Raw genomic sequence first — 17,972 nt, 5'->3', positions numbered from 1 at the left:
GAAGTGATGAACACGGCAAATTGAACACCAGCTGGTGATGGCACGCACACACAGACGCCCACACTCAGTCGCACCAACCTGCCTGCTCCGTTATATAGACATCCTCAGCTAAACAAAAGGCTAAGCAATTAACTTGATGGAATTAGCCTGCAAAATTACCTGTAAAAGATAAACAAGTGTGGCCGACTTACAAATGGGCTCACAAACGATTGTTTACCAAATTTATCTTCAGCTAGCTTGCGTACATGCAACCATACAACAAGGTAAGCATCCATAACAAGGTTAGAACACATCCAGCCATGCACACAGCCTCTCCTGGCCTACCTCCGGCCACCTCGTCCTCCAGCAGTTGGATGTGCAGGTGCAGGATCTTCTCCTGCAGGTCACACAGGCTGTGCTTCATCTTCTCCCGCCGGCTCACCATGTAGCACAGGTTCCTCACCTGGACGGGTCCGGCAGGGAGAAACACACACTGGGTCAGCATGAACGCTTATGCTCGGACCCACACACGCAGGTGGGGGGGGGGGGGGGGGGGGGGGATCTAGAAGCCCCGTATTAACCCGTGGTTCGGCTCAGAGTAAGCTCTTCATCACCGTCTGGAAGAGCCCCCCCTTGACCTGCCTTAGGTGACTAAGCCCCCAACCCTTCTTCTCCCACCCAGGAGCAACCAAACAGGTGCAGAGCGAGAACACCTCTGAGAGAAGTATTAGGATTTGATGAGGATGAATATTAATCTTAAAATAATAATCTTAGAAGAATTACAAAAGTGTTGTTAGATATCTTCAACCCCGGACAGAAACTATTCATTATATTGAACAAAAACTTTTTAGCGTGCACTGAGAAGTAAGGTCACACCTTTAATATGATGTAACCATCAAAATCTCTGAAGTTGAAGGCAATCTGCGCATAATCATTTGTTTTGATGTCCGTCTCTGTCATTTGAATTGCTATGATAATGACTTTTCATAAGAACTATTCATTAGTGCATTTGTTCAGAAGAGGGCCACAGCATTGGTGGCAGTGGCTTGAGAGATGGAAAGGGTTCAGTCTTGTTCAATGTGCCCCGGGACCTTGATAATGGTGTATCGAGGTCTGGATAATTATATTCTTACATTTTTTTAACCAGTTTTGAGCCCCGCAGACATACAGATGGGCAATTGCGGCGCAAACGAAGATGATGGGAAGCATGAGAGAAGAAGCAGAAGGTGGAAAGACCACAGAAGTACAGACTCAGATAGACACAAGGTGACAACGGCGGGGAGGAAGGATAAAAAGAAAGGATAAGACATTAATAATAACCTAGAGGACGTACCCCATTCGAGGGTGTTGTGCCCACATGTGCACAACACATGTGCACGCCCGCCCACATACACCTTTCTTTAAAGAGGATCAATAAAAATGGAATCCTACGCTGTACTTTAATAGTGATGAACACAAGCAGACACCATAAACCCAACCCTGCCCCTCCTATTAAAAGTGTGTGTAAATATGGCTTTTATGTTGAAACAGGTTGAGCATCAAGAACACACAGAGTTGTGCTGTATAAATCAATAGTTAAAAAGCACATAATACTGCACACACAATGATTTAAAAATCGGTGAAATAGTAAATAGAACAAGAAGTAATGTAATAGTATATTTATTGAGCAGTGTTTGAAAAAAAAGTGCATGGTGGAAAGAATGTGCAGGAAAATGCTTGTTCTATGAACGAGTACAATTCATTTCTTAGGGAAAATATGCATTTAATTAAATGTGGATGAGGAGATATTGCGCATTTTTGTGATTATTAATGTGTTTATCCTATGGACCTATCTGGTGGCAGGTAGACTTTGCTCCTGTAACCAGTCTGATTGTTTGTATCTCATCTTAAAGAGACACAGGTTTACCTACCCCACTGGAACAGTGTGATATTGCTTTGAGTTTGTGTCATTTATTTTGTGCCGGAAGCCCATTGTGTTTTATTAGTTTATTTTCAACACACACACACACACACACACACACAAGGATCAGCCAGTTTTCTTTAACCCTCTAGAATCCATCTAGAATCTGGCACTCAGAATGTTATTTTATCATCATCTACAGATAGTTCTATTTAAAATCATCTTAATCTATGAACAGTGATTAACACTGTTCATAGATTGATTCAAATCATATTACAAATCACACTCCTCCCCTTAATAGTCTTCAACAATTCCACTGTTACTGAGCCATTTACTCATCCATCCATCAGTAATTGCTCTTATAATCAAACCATCCATCCAGCCATCAACCATGCATATTGAAACATGCTGCTGACATATGGTCAATAAATAGTCAGTTAGTACATATCCATCGATTGATATATTTTGTCCCTTATTCAGTCAATGACATCAATTGCTTATTTTTGTAAAAGATCATTGCATCCATTGACCCATTCATCTAAATGGCTTCATGAGGTTTTGTCTATTCACGGATAAACCCAGACGCACACACAGACACTAGCACAGACACACACACAGAGACAACTCTTGTGCCAGACACCTGTGCTAATTAGTTGTTGATGACAGCAGATGCTCCTCTGACCGCTCAAGGCGTGCGTGAGTGTGTCACCGCTGAGAAAAGCCTTCTGTGCAGATCTCTGTTCATCTTTTAATATCGTTATCCAGTCAATTTTGAATAGAAAAACTTTGGTCGCCGCCATTTTGTAAGCTTATTCTGTGGGCTGTGGCGCTCCTCGCTACGTCATGGACTGAACCTCCATCACCAGAGCTGATTGGTCCTAACCCTTTGACACTTTTGGAAAGGCTTTCAACGGGGTCGAAGCCAGACTGACCTACAGATAGAAACACAATGGGAACTCGAAACATCAATAAGGTCTCAGCAGGCTGGATCTTTTTTCTAACCCTAACAAAATGATCAAGATCATAAAAGACATACCCACACGGTTAAAGAAACCAAAACTGATTTTTGACGCGTACATCTGTTAGAATACCAAATGCAAGAGTATCAACAAAGGGACTTTAGGTGAAGGGAGATCTTTAGGTACCTTTTACCAGTGACTGTATCGTGACTTTGCCTGAAACTAATGACTTGGTGAACGATCAGGTGATTAAAGATGTTTTATAATTAACTGAATATATTACTATGGGGATTTTGTGATAATGCCATAGTCTAGTCTGCAGGGAGAAAACAATAGAGCAGACCTGGGCCATGATCAGACATCTAATTAAGACCACAGTACAGCAGTACTGCATTGAATGAAGCAATAAGCTGGGCTTTATGGTTAAATGAGGAGGCTTTCCAGGCTAAGAGATGAAGAGTGCATACACGGCTCAGACAATAACAAAGACCTCCAGAGAGAGAAGACATCCGAAATGTAGACCTAGACAGGCTTGTGATTCATATAGCATTGAATATAAAACATAGACCTACAAAATTTTTGGCTACTAGATGAGACATTTCTTTGGATTAACTAAGATAAGGAGACTGACCGATAAACAGTATACTGGTATGTAGACATAAAGGTCTAACGCAGACAATAAAACAAACAAACAGAAAACGGATCAGAAATGAAAAAGACGATGGATAACATGGGGATGAGACAGAGACAAAAGGGGGGAGGGCAGGGAGTGAAGAAGGGAGGTGGGCCATAAAAAGAACAAAACAGGGGATAAAAAAAGAAGAGAAATTTGCCTGAGGGAGCAGGGAGAGATGCCATGGCTTGTCAACTGACAACACCAGCCTGCCAAAGAAGCCCTGCCCAGCCAATCAAAAGAAGCACAGGGGACAACCAGGAAGAGAAAGGGGGAAGGAGACATGGGAGATAAAAGGAGAAAGAGAGGGTGTTGAGGGGGGTTGAAAGTGGGTCAGACAGACAAGCAGGCAGACGGTGGTCTGTGTCTCCAGCAGCTGGAAACGCTGGAGTTAAGCTTCCAGGTCCCCAACTGGGAATCACATCCGCCAACACACACACACACACACACACATACACACACACACACACACACACACACACACACACACACACACACACACACACAGCAATTCAAATGTGCACACACACCATGGTAGTCATCACATAGTATACTGTAAAAAGCACAAAGTGGTTCAACTCAGCCAACCCCCCACCCTTTATGATTTATTAGTTTGTATATTTGTGTGCCACTGACATCACCAGCACCCGCTAGGATACCATGGCAACATTACTATCCAATCAGAGCTCCCACATTAGGGGTTTGGGCTGATGTGGTTGGTTGTGTTGTGTGTGTGTGTGGGGGGGGTTTGTGTGGAAGACAGAACCTAAGAAAGAAAGAGGAAAATAGAGATAAAGAGAGACTAAATTAAGAGCCAAAAAAAAGGGACACGGACACACATGGACACACACACACACAATTTAATTAAAATGAGAGGCAGTATGTACACCGTGCAAGATAGCAAATATTTAAAGATCAAATCCAGGTTATCAAAATCCTATTACTCCAAAGCCCCCTGGCCTGCTACGGACTCAGGTTTTATTGGACAAAGTGTTTCATGTCAGCAAACACAACAGGACTCTGGGAAAGGGATTAAATTGTCTGCGTCTCTGCTATTGACAGTGGGTTAACCACGGTGTGGTGAATAGAGCCAGGCCTGCATGCAGCACCCATGTCTCCTGGCATGCTTCACAACATACACACACATCTGAGCTGTGGGTGAATGATGTGCTCATTAGATTCACACTGCTTATCCAGCAACATGGCTGCCTTCTTATTCAATAAGAAACTCTTTCTTCATGAAGGCACTCCTCTTCACATCCCAGTCAGCTGCCCAGTAGAACAATATTGTTCTAGTGGTAAACATTGGCAACAGCCCAGAAGAGCCCCACTACTCTGGAGAGGTCCACTTGGCACTGCTTGCAGCACCATAAAAGATGATGCAGTGATGCGATTCTAGCTGTTCACAACCACAAAATAGCTTCACAAAGCCTGACCAACTCTGCATTTCCTGCTTTACCTTACCTTACCTGTGTGTGGGGGTTTGAGTTTGTTTTAAAGTCAATGTCTTTGCAATTTGGGAGTGTGGGCTTAATTTGTACTTACAACTCCTTATTAAAGGTCAATGCTGGATATATATATATACACATATATATATATATACTGCATTTACTCCATCATTAATCGCGATTAATCACCCATTTTTTTATCTGTTCAAAATGCACCGTAGGACAGTTTTTAATACTCTCATCAACAAGGGAGTGGATAAAATATGCTAGCTTTCTGCAAATGTATTTTATTGGAAATGAAGTAACACAATGTAGTATGTCCAACCTTTTTTCCAACATTGACACAAAACAACAGACAAAAAAACATTCCAGGGACCTACACAAGTCACGCATGTACCAACATACTGAAATCACATCTCAGGGTAATTAAAACGATGATTAGAAAGACATTTGGTGATTTAAAAACCAGTTGCTTCCCACATCCTGATTTTATTTCCAAAAAAAGCTCACAAATGTCAGTCTAAGTCAAAGGTTGCATTCACTCTTCATCCAATATTTTGGAGGATTTATTTAAGGAGTTTGGCCAACACGGAAACAAGTGAATCAATGCATCTCTGGGACGAATCAATTGAGCCAAAACAACAATTAAACTATTAAACAACATAAAGAACCGAGTAGGAAAGGAAGCAAGTACAATTTCAAGTCTACCCTCACGCAAACCTCAAAACCCACAGACGGGGCGAGTGAAGCCCGCTCTCAAGAGAGATGCATGCTGGTTAATCCTATAACCCAGTTTAATGAAACAGGCTGTATGTTAATGGTTCAGTGTAGCCTACCTCTATCGATTTAAAGAGGAATTACCTTCAATGCAGGACAGACATTAATTGCGTCAGTGACTGAAGTTAATGACGGCGCGTCTCGTCCACAATTCTTCCTGTGCACAATAGTTTGAGACACGTGATTGGCTCCTGTAATTGCTAGTTGCCATCCAACAAAAAGTTGCTGCTCCTTCACTCCCTCATTGAGAATGAATGTATATACATGTACATACACACACACACACACACACACACACACACACACACACACACACACACACACACAGCTTGCATATTTTAAAATAATCGTCCCTGTGACTCTTAAAGGCGATAATGTAGCTAAGTGGCTATAATTGCAGTTCAGTAGATGTTTTACAGGTGACTTCCCTCAGTGTCTGGTCTGGCTTTGGTCTGCTATGGAGAGCTCTTACCATTAAATATTAAGGCCCCGGTCAACCCAGGTCCTCATAACGCTACTGCCATTACTTATTGATCAGCCATATCACTGGGCAACCCAGTAACTGTTGGTCTGGTGTGTGCGTGTGCATGTGTGTGTGTGTGTGTGTGTGTGTGTGTGTGTGTGTGTGTGTGTGTGTGTGTGTGTGTGTGTGTGTGTGTGTGTGTGTGTGTGTGTGTGTGTGTGTGTTACTACCGTGCTGGCAGGTGGTAGACAAATGTATGAAAATATATACAAGTCGACACAGATGGGGCAAAAGCCCCCCTCCACGCCTCCCACTGCATACAGCAGTAGAGTGATGTGGATCATCTTACTGTCAGGTACAGTTAAGATGGAAGGAGAGATAGACACTCAGAGCTGCCTTTTATTTTAACATCAAACCTTCTACCATACTAAAAAGTGACATTGAGATTGATAAACTATCGTTCTTTATACATGAAAGACCTCATGCACTTCTTAATGCCTCCTGTATGTGATTTGCACACATGTAGGTCAAAGTAAAATTATATAATACCAAGCCAACATGTGAGGGCTCATCCATACACATAAGCAATGTGTGTGGATGTGAATAGGTGTGCACAAGTGTGTGTTGGCTATGCAGAGGTCCAGCAGTGCCATCATTGGCACTATGGTAACTATAATGTAACGTCTTAATATAAGTTTAAGATATATCAGCAAATATATTATTTATTTACTAACACATTAACATACTGGCCCAAGTCACTGCATTGGCCAAGAGGGTGAAACCATGCACGCACATGGTTACGCACACAGTTACACACACACACACATACACACAGTGACAGGACTTGCATTGCCTCCACAAAATTATACGGCCGTAGAAGCTATAAATATTTATGTGGCTCCTGCCTCATATTTATTTCATCTCACAGAGCCTGTATCAGAGAGACAGCGGGGTAGTAGGGATACTCACGTGCACACACACACACACACACACACACACACCAATAGGGAGGAAAGAAGAGAGTAAGGAAGAGCAAGAGCGAGAGAGAGAAGGAGGGAGAGACACAGGGACACAGAGAGAGAGTAAGGGAAGTTGGTGGGGCACGGTGACTGGCGACAGGTGAAGAGAAGTCAAAAAGTGGTGAGAGTGGCTGGACGCCGGTGTGAGGCAAGAGGGGGAGACAAAGAAGCAGAAGGGGAGGATGAGAACACAATGGAGCCAACCGTTGTGAACTGTGGGGGAATCAAGTTTAAGACTGGGGGAACCAATACGAACGGGGACAGAAGGAAGACCTGGGGGGCGCCAGAAGGGTCTTAGGACCCTGGGCCGTCGGCCATTTAATAAAGAAAACTCAGCTCAACCTTCATCATGTCTTTATATGATTAGAGTCTAAAGACTTACCGGATACAAACATAAACTTGAATATGCACATCATCATTTTTGTGCGTGTACCGTTGATGTTCAAACTAACCTGTTTTGAAACATTATTTACTGTTTGATGCTGAAAGCTTGCTCTGATTCATTAAACAACAGCAACCTGCCAGCTGTTTCTCCAGCCAGGAAGGCTCAAGTTGAGTGGAATTGGCTCTTCAGCAGTAAATTCACTCGTGTCTGGACCGTAAAAAGAAAATACACAACACAATATTGCTTTTGGAAATATCCTATCTTTCAGGAAAGTGTTCGAGCCACTGTGAATAAGAAAACAACTATAAACTTGATGTGGGCCTTCTCTTAAAGACTTTCCTCCAATGTATCTTCAATGGTGCAACAGCTCCTTGAGTACACTACTCGAGATGCAATCCCTTTTTTTGCTCCACATATCGTTGGAGCCAGTATTTCATTCCCTACTCCGTCTGTTATGATATGTTTCAATACGTGGTATAACTAATATAAAATCAAAAGCCACAGCATAACATAAAGCCTCAAATTCTCCAGGCCAGTCCGCTGGAGACGAGTGTAGAGACAATGTGAGATAGCAGAGTGTCTTGATAGCTCACTTCTGCGGAGCAATGCAATTCCATGTAGAATAGGTTATTAACAAGAGATCACATGCATGGAAGGAATAAGCTTTAGATCCTTAGAATTTGAGTAGATTCTGAGGAGTGAGCCAGTGGGAAGCTTTTGTAAGGGTGGAGAGGTAATGCACTGTGATCTTATTCGGTGAAAAGGTTAAGCCTGCAGGCGCAGCCAAAATAGAGTCATCTCGTTAACGTTGTTCAGATGGTAGAGAAGGAAGTTATGTTGATGACATTAGGGTGGAACAGAATAATTCATAAATAATAAACAGAATTGATTCAATTAGTTTATGGATCCCATATTTTATTGAAGAGGCGAATAATGGGATCGGAAAAGCTAACAAGGGAAAGATGACAATAGTCTGTCTTTAAAAGTGCAGAGGGAGCTGCATTGCCCCTCCAGACCACTAAACTCACCAGCCAGGTACAGCAGACTGCAGGAGTGGGTATTTCACTATCAGACTTGTAGTATAATTAGTTATTTAAGTGCTATGGAATTAGTGTTCTTACAATCTCTTGCAGAGAGCAAAACCAAGTGAGTGAGAACTGGGATCAGCATGATAGAACACAATGTTATTCTGCATGAACACTATAGACAAACAAGGTAGTATTGGTAATATGTTAAAATGTCATTGAATCAAGTTGTAATAAAAAAGTGTATACAGTATTTATATATGTATATTTATGTATACATCCTATATGTATATACTGGATATAAACTAAAATCCAAAATAGTTTGTTGCAATGGTTTATGTTCTTAACATGCAAGGCACTTCCAATTGACTATGATGGGGGCTACTGGAACGCAGACCTCCCCCTGCGATCACACCACCAGCGACCGGTCAATGACGGTACACCTGTGAGACGACCAGTTTCAGAGTCAAGACCAGACTACCAGACCTGAAGCAGAGCACTTTGCCAGGTGGTTCAAACAGGAGACCCATGAAGTAATCCCAACCTGAAGGGTAACCTTGCCTCACTGACGACCCCTGACCTCCGATGAAGAGAGTCTAGACCACAGGCCAAAGCTGGAGAGTTACTCCCAAGAAGAAACACCTTGGCTATGAGGCCGGCCAGGTGGCCAGCAGCACGTTGCTCATGGAAACAGGCAGCATTGAGATTCTTTCATTGGCTTTTTTTACAGGTTGAATTCTGGCACGCTAAACAATTTGCATGTTGAGAACCTGACACCCATACCCAAACAAACCGTCATGAATTCATCTTTTTTATATTCAAATAATGTTGAAGTCTTGGTTTTGATCAAATACGGCATTATAAAGCATTAGGACCAGTCTCCTGGCCCTCCTCGCTCTAATGTTCTCTCTCTCTCTCTCTCTGGCCCTTCTTTGACCCTCCTTGTTGCATAACACCAACCGTGGCTTTATGCCAGGCCACGGGCTGCAGCTCTGTGTGGGGAGAGCAAGAGCAAGAGAGAGAGGGAGAGATGATGCCTGTTGAATAAGTACATGTGTTCTGACCTGAAGTACATGCATTACCTTGTGTAAGAGGCATATCTCCCATCATAATGAGTGATGATGAATATACATTACACACCGTCCTCCAGGGAGGCCTGATGCTTTACCTTGAGGCGCTGAACGAGCTACCGAGCGATTCCATCTTCAATATTACCTCTAAGGCTCAAAGGGCTCTGAGTGGAGGCTGTTAATGCAGACCAGCAGCAGTGTTTATCAGAGGCATGCCTGCCTGCCAATATCTTCCTTCAGTCCTCCTCCTTCCACTCACATGTACCTTGGGCTAACTTCCCATCTCTCTTATCCTTCGACACCTATGTTTGCTTGCTGGATGTCACACAAATCACATGTTCTGAAACTCTGCAGCAGCCGGGCAACACCCATGGATGTGTCTTACTGCTCAGCCCTCAGCCAACAAGTCATCATGGACCTCTTTCCCCCAGCCTTATTAGTGTTATAGCGTTATTCTGTCACCTTTAAGATGATTTTCAAAGCTCTTTATACTAGTGATCGACTGATATAATCGGCCGATATTTGCATTTTTTATGTGTATCGTATCGGACGATTTTTTTTTCTATCACTGTAACTGAAATAGGACCTTAATTTAATGCCAACAAGAGCAAAATTTCACCAAAGCACGCTGTGAACGTTGCATTCTTGCTTTGAAAGCAGGGAACGTTTTTTCACGACGCCGAAGTGCTTGTTCCACGTCACGACATGCCGTTATGGAAAGCCGTTGATTTTGATGTTCGCATCCGAGAGAGAGTGAGTCTTCCCGGAGACTTCAAATATAATGCTATGGTGATTGTTGATGTGTGGAGCTCCATCTGAGCAGCCATTTCTTTTTTTTCTTTCTTTTTGGTTAGGCTTCACGGTATGAAGCCAGTGTTCGGTACATATATGCATCACATAATTTTTTTAATAGTGTTCTAATCCCAGCTGAAACAGCGGGTTCATCTGCTCTTTAAGGCCAAGAAGAGAAAAAGAAAATTCACATACCGTAGGAAGGCAAAAAAGCTTATTAATCAATTAAATCGAAAGAATCACCCACCTGTAATTCAAACCCAATTTCCCCCACACACCTCAAACACCTTTGCTGCTGCACAGATGCACAAGTGTGATTATCGCAAACACACACACTGTGGAAGCAAGGACGGAAAAAAACACCCAATCGGTGAGCCACACATGTCTGCATTGTGCTACCTCCTGATTGGTGGTGAAAGTGGTGGGGTGGAGGTGATGGATGTGTGTGTGTGTGTGTGTGTGTGTGTGTGTGTGTGTGTGTGTGTGTGTGTGTGTGTGTGTGGGGGGGGGGGGGCAGGGGGGTAGTGAACTCAGAGCCCAGTGAAGCAGGGGTGACAGTGGAGTGAAATTGCTTCCTTTGGCAGAGCTTCAAAGACTGTGGTTATGGTGGTGGGGAGGGGGTCCTACCCCACACCAGCCCCCAGAATCCCCAATCCAAACACACACACATACACATTCATAGTCACACCACAGCAACAGCAAACCATTTACGATCGGTAAGCTTAGCTACGTGACATTGCAGTACACACAAAGACAGACAACACACTACAGAGGGCAAAGGCAACTCTCCAGAAAAACAGCCATTATTATAAAACATGTGTGGCAGACACGCACAAGCACACACACACACACACACACAAGTGTCTAAAGATTCAGACAGGTTGTCAGATTCCAAGTACCTCATTGTCCAGAAGAGGGGCTGCTGGGTTAGCATTTGAGTTCCGTTAGCCGCTTCCATTGACTTGGAGGGTTATAGTAGCCTAGCTCCTGTTCCCATGAGGTGAATACATTCCTAATACCTATACAGAGATTTCCAATGTTATCAGATTAGTCGCTTATTCAAAAAGTGTGCAAGTAACCTGAAAGTTGACCCTCTGCGTAGACTACCAAGTCAGAAGCAGCTGATAATATAATGTGTTTTATGACAACTACATGTTGCGTTGTTACTGTTTTAAATAAGGAACACAATGAAAATCTTAGGAAAGTTATGAAACATGAACCGGAGCTAGGCTGCTCTTATTCTGGAGCCAGCGGAGCAGCTAATGGAGAGAAAATGCTTACCAAGCAAACTCAACATGATGAAGTTGGAATTAAACTCCTCGTGTAAATTGGCAAACATTTACACAGATATCTCGGCCTATCCCCTTAAATGTGAAAATGGGTCAACCAAGGAATACAAGACGACATTTTGAAACTCAATCTGTAATTGATGCTTGTACTATTTCAGTGGAGTCACAACGTGCTGTTGGTTAGGGTGAGGTTAAACATTTGGATGAAAGGCAACTACACTGGAGACGTAGGCTTCCTCATTATCAAACTTTAAAAGAAAAAGTGGTTCTGTTCTGTGTGTAACAAGGTCGAACACAATGCTACATATTTGATTGACCGTAAAAACATTGTAAGGGAGAGGTTGGATATGGGTGTCTGAGCCGCCCAGTTACACCACATGGTTGCCGTCTGACAGAATACATGTTGATGCCCAACACTCCCGCGCCATTCAATAACTGCATTGAATTTATTTGTCTGTTCATACGAAAGCACAAGCTGAATATTATGGGGACTGTGTCATTGAATACAAACGTGAGCACAAACAGCCATTAGATATAAGATTTTTTTCTAGGTATAAAGACCATGTCAGTGACATCACCAGGCCTAACTGTATATAGCAGTGGAACCATGCTAGCTGGACATCTTAAAGAACATTTTCATCACAGAAAAACAAGAAAAAGGGAACCATTTGCTTTCGAAAGCCTTGGATAAACACTATGAAATATCCCATGCATTTCTCCCATTGAGAAATCAACGAGAAAGCATGAATTGTGAACATCACTTCCCAGGTTTACGGTTAAGACTTTAAATAGATGGTAGATAATCCAGCCAACTCTATCTGCATATGGGTCTGCCAATGTGTATCTGTTCATGCGTAGTGTTGTCAACGCAAACACATACAACATGTTAATAGTGAAATGTAAACAGACACGAACACACACACACACACACACACACACACACACACACACACACACACACACACACACACACACACACACACACACACACACGCACACACACACACACACACACAGGGAGAGATAGATAGCTAAGAGTTTGAAAGACAGGCGCTTGAGGGAAGCTTGCGCTATGGACAGCCATCCATACTTCCCGAGCCAATAAACGACTGATCCATGATCAATCAGCCTGCCAGTGGACCAGTAAGGCTCACGATCTGCAATCAATATCCTCTTTATGCTTTCAGGGGGTCCACAGTGCCCCAGAAGGGGCACGTCACCAGATACAGACTCAGCGTTAAATAACTGCATAATACAAGAATATATGCTGCAAATATTTTTGATAGATGTTAGTAGACTTAAATTGTCATGAACACAACTGTGGGGATTCAAAATATATTGTCAACACAGATTTTTGCACATTAGTCAATGGTCAATCTGCTTCATAGTGTACAACAATAAATCAAAGTCCAAGTATAACACCAACCGCTAATAGAGGAATAGAGGTCATGCCAATGTAACTACTGGCACCAGGGACTGGGAGCAATGGTTTCTCAGTTTCCCCTAGCAACCCAGGTCACTGACAGCCAGTTAATTTTGGCCTGATCCACCACTTAGCCCCATTGAAATCAGCTTCCTCACAATTTAAAAAATACTATAATAAGCTTTAAAGTAATGAAAACCTAACACAATATACAAGACAGCTCATAATAATGAGAATGATAATATCCAATTGAAATAATTGGTGTTGGAAAGTGGGGGTTGGAAGAGGCTTCAGCAGCAGTGAGTGGTGTGGCTTTGTTTGACCGGGCTAGGCTCACTGAATTAGTTTGAATTGAAGTGGCATTTCCATTTGGCAGAAGGTTTGAAAAAGCCAACTGGAAACTTGAAGAGACCTAATCCTTCAACACTCACACACATCCCTGTACACACACACTCTCGTTCACACATCCTCATGAACAGCCATCGACACGCACCCGCACACCAATGTGAGCTATGGGGGATAGACCAATCGTAGAATACACAGTGTCACTCCCTATAGGTTTAGCTGGGACTGGAGCAATCAATACAGACAGACCCCCGAGACAGGGACAATAACTATGCTAACAGATTTGCACAGTACTTAATAGCCAAGTACTGTGCAAAGACACACACACACACACACACACACACACACACACACACACACACACACACACACACACACACACACACACACACACACACAGACACACACACACACACACACTACAAAGAATATGTACACAACACACCCGTACATCTTTCCCCCCCATCCTCAAAACAGGTCAATCACATTCTGGGAGCCACAGCGTTTACAAGCCTTTTGACCAATCAGGGTTTCCCCTTTGATCCACCAAAGGTCACTGAGGCCTACCTGGAGTCAGGTCAGTGTCATTAACGTGTTTCCTGCCCACCCCCCCCCCCCCATTGGTGAACATTGATAACGATGATCACACATCAACAATACCACGCCCCCCCAACTGGGAGTCCACTTTCAATGAAGAGGAAAAAGATTTGAGAACTACTTAGGATCCTGGGCCAAGAACAAGTACAATATATTTAACCTGCAAGACGTGAGTACAGTCAATTTGGGTGTAAAAGGTAGGACTACTGAGTAAACCCAACAAACAGAGCACTCAGAGAGTACTTTAAATGACGAGAATGACACCTACCCTTGGTCATTATGATACTAGTTAAACTGAATTGTCCCGGATGTGTGAATGGAGCAAGGCCCCGTCACCCAAATCAGAACAAAGGGAGACCGTCATATCATATATTAGAGATATAACATTCACTTCCCACTGCCACAACTACAGCCGAACCCTAACAGCTAGGAGCTAATTACCTGGCTAAACACACAGGGCCACTACTGTGTCAATATTAAATATGCATGTCTCAGTTTGTGTGTCTGTGTGTGTGTTTGTTTAAATGACTAAACTAAAAATGTATGCAAACCCTAAGGAACAGCTCCGCTCTATCCACTGATAATTAATCCCCCATTAACTGCTAGTTAGCACTTTCGCTCTCTCACCGATCTGCTCCATTTCTCCGGTCCTCGCACGGCCAGCGGGGAAATACATTGAGTGGAAATGATTGTTAAATAAGGCTGAAATAATTATTTAGGTTGGATTTCCATACTGCGGGGCCATGCCACAGTTTGCCTGTGATCTGTATGTATCATGTGAACACAAACAGCTGGGATCCCTCCTGGGGGAACACACACACACCCCCCCTGGGGTACGCAGACTCACCCTCTCCAGGTCCTGACGGAGGTGGGTGAAGAGGTTGAGGCGGCGGTACAGGACGTCCTGCTCCTGCTGGGCCAGGTTGTCCACCTCGTCCCTCTTAAGGGTCACCAGGGGACGGTTGAAGTTGGCCTTTCTTCGCAACTTCCAGAACTGATACAGGAAGTCCACCTGCGCACGCACACACACATAGACACGGTTAAGTGTGGTTCCTTTGGATCTTATCGATATGTAGCCTCCGGTAGTTCCACTTCCTTTCAGAGGTTCTAAAGGATGTTTCGATTAGAGCAGTATATGATCAGATAGCGTGTAGCATTCGTTGTGATATGTTATGAAAACCAGGCCAGTAATGAGTCAATAATCAGTCCCATCTTAGCTTGACCAAATTGTAGGTAAGGTAACCAGCAAGATTCAGACTTACTGGAGCACACACGTCTTAAGATTCATAATATTAGATCATCTATTCCATGAAATCTACTTTAGATCATTTTCTGTCTATGTCATGTCTCTGTGCCCATGTTATGCAGTAGATGTTACGCAGGGGTCCTACCTGGCCGTGGGGCAGGTCCAGTCTCTGGGCCACCTCTCTGGGGTCCACCAGGCGGTAGAACTCATCCTCCAGCTCCTGCAGCTTCTGCTTCCTCTGGCTCACCTTCTCCCTCTCCAGCTGCTCCCGCTCCGCGCGCTCGCTGGCCGACAACGCCGGCCCGGGCCTCAGCTCCGGGTCGCCGTGGCGCCCGTTGGCCACGCCCCCGCCGCCGCCGTGACCTACGCCCGGGTGGTGAGCGGTCTCCGGTCTGAACCGGTCCGGCGTGGTGGGCGCGTGCGCTCCGTTGGCAGCGGGCGCGGTGGCTGTGTGATGCTGCTGGCTGCCGTTGGCGTGCGCGGCGGCGAGCGGCGTGGCGGGGGGCGTGGCCGAGGAGCTGGCGCTGTGCTCCAGGCAGAAGGACTTGAAGCGAACCTCGTCGTTCTCCGCCAGGATGGTCCTCATCTCCAGGCCGTGGTCGAACGCGCAAGTCACATGGAAGGCCACGATACAGGAGGCCATGGAGCACTGGCGGGCAGAAAGAGGGGACTCATTGGATGGTCACTGGCAACTTCAACTATTGCAGGCAGAGGTGAGGGTGAAGTTTGACTAGCTCTAGTACCCTGCACCAACTGCAGCAAAAAGCCCAATAGAGTGCTTTGATTTGGTCTCAAACCTGCTGTTTTATCTGTTCAAACACCCCTTAAATGGGGCAAGAAAGAAGCTAAAAAAGGATGATCTCTAAGCATGAGCATCGAGGACAGAAGGGAGAGGTATCATCACTGTTGCCTGTGTCCTGCCTTGTTAAAAAAACAATGAGATTAAAACGCAGCAAAAAAACAATCCATTTTAACTACTGGCTTGGAGCCATCGTTAATTTCGCCCTCTCTTTATCAGTCTGTCCCTCTACCTCTCTCACAGACCTACACACACACACACACACACACACACACACACACACACACACACACACACACACACACACACACACACACACACACACACACACACAATAAGCCTCCAGCTCCAGAGACAATCTGGGTACATCTGTTGTATTCTAGTTTCTTATCTAGTCTGAGAAGAATCTCTTCTTGCGCTGTCAAGGTTTATAGCAGCGTAAGGTAAAAGCACACAGACAGCTGATGCAGTCAACGTACCGCTGCTGATCTCCCAAGGGTGGCATGATCTGCTCTGAACGTTTAAGTGTGAGTGAGTTTGTTTGACAGTGATTGAAAACGGGTCAAAGATGGGGTCAAAGCTGAAGTCTTCACATCAATTGCTTAATTGACTGCTGTGTGTGTGTGTCTGTCTGTGTGTGTGCATTAATTAAGTTCACTCTAAAGCTACCACCATTAAGTGACCATTTCTCACCACACATAATGTTCTTGTTTCGGGTATGGTTCAAGGAATTAAGGTCAACACTTTCACACTTACTCACAGCCTGCTGCTGAGTAACACCTTTCTGAGAAAACGTTGAGGTGTTATGATGTCCCAATGTCTGGTGGACAGTAAACACAAAGTGTCTCTGTGGCACATATTGATTTGCTTCCACTTCAACTCTCCTGTCACACCAGGGCACACCGACATAACGTTGCAGATTCGTCTCATCGATCCAACACTCAATGGCGTCTACAAAGTGTTTCTTTACTGTGTACAACGGTAATTATTTGGTTTGAAGTAATTTAATAACGAAAAGACAGCACAGTTTTAGGTTGTTATAGCTGTGCTATCTATTGGTAAATGAAAATGTTAATCAATGATTAGATGATGTGAATTACATTCCGCCCTTATTCAACAAATGTTACTGGATTTGTCATTTACAGATATACAAGATGAGTTCCCTAACCTAATCAGGGAAGAAAGGCTCTGATTGGTCATAAATGAGTCAGCAACAATCTAGAACTCATCTAGAGGCCAGCCCATATGACAGACACAGAGCCTTTCATTCACTTAGAGCTGAACGGGGTCAATTTATTAAACAGGTATAGCCCTTAACCCTTACCAACAAGACCTTCAACATCCGTTTGTCATACGATATGAAATCAATTATCTTCTCTCACAGATTAGTGACATAAAAATGTATTAAACATAATGCCCTTAAATAAATGAAAAATACACAGAAAAAAAAAGGATTTTATTCAGCTCTTCATCTAAGACCGTAAGTCTCCATTTAACCCTTGGTCAAGGTTATGTTCCCGGTACGGCTGGATGTGAGCAGAGTGAGTGGGAGCCGGTGGAGCTCAGCCTGCCTAAGGCTACAGACTCAGTGGACTGACTCCCTGCCTGCTGAGGCTCTGACCTTAGGATTTATTCACACTCCCTGCTAATCTGGAGCATCAATACTGTGGCCGAGAGGAAGCCCACTGCCAGAGGCACACACAGACCTACACAGACACACTAGCACACGCACGCCAATACACGCTAGCACCCCAATACCCAAACACGCTGTTACCCCAACACA

At 44.0% G+C, this 17,972-nt stretch overlaps 1 protein-coding gene across 1 annotated transcript in view; it reads right to left on the bottom strand.

Moving 5' to 3' along the window:
- Positions 1–17,972, bottom strand: part of jade2 (jade family PHD finger 2) — a 112,820-nt gene that overhangs the window by 21,617 nt on the left and 73,231 nt on the right. Inside the window, 3 exon segments of the mRNA XM_079738686.1 lie at positions 325–442; positions 14,992–15,156; positions 15,536–16,039. Of these exon segments, the coding sequence (XP_079594812.1) occupies positions 325–442; positions 14,992–15,156; positions 15,536–16,039 (787 nt within the window).

This window comes from Pollachius pollachius (assembly GCF_949987615.1).
Source record: "Pollachius pollachius genome assembly, chromosome: 6".
In the NCBI taxonomy this organism is placed as follows: Eukaryota; Metazoa; Chordata; class Actinopteri; order Gadiformes; family Gadidae; genus Pollachius; species Pollachius pollachius.
Note: the sequence above shows the minus strand (reverse complement) of the source record. Positions and strands in the feature narration are given on the sequence as shown.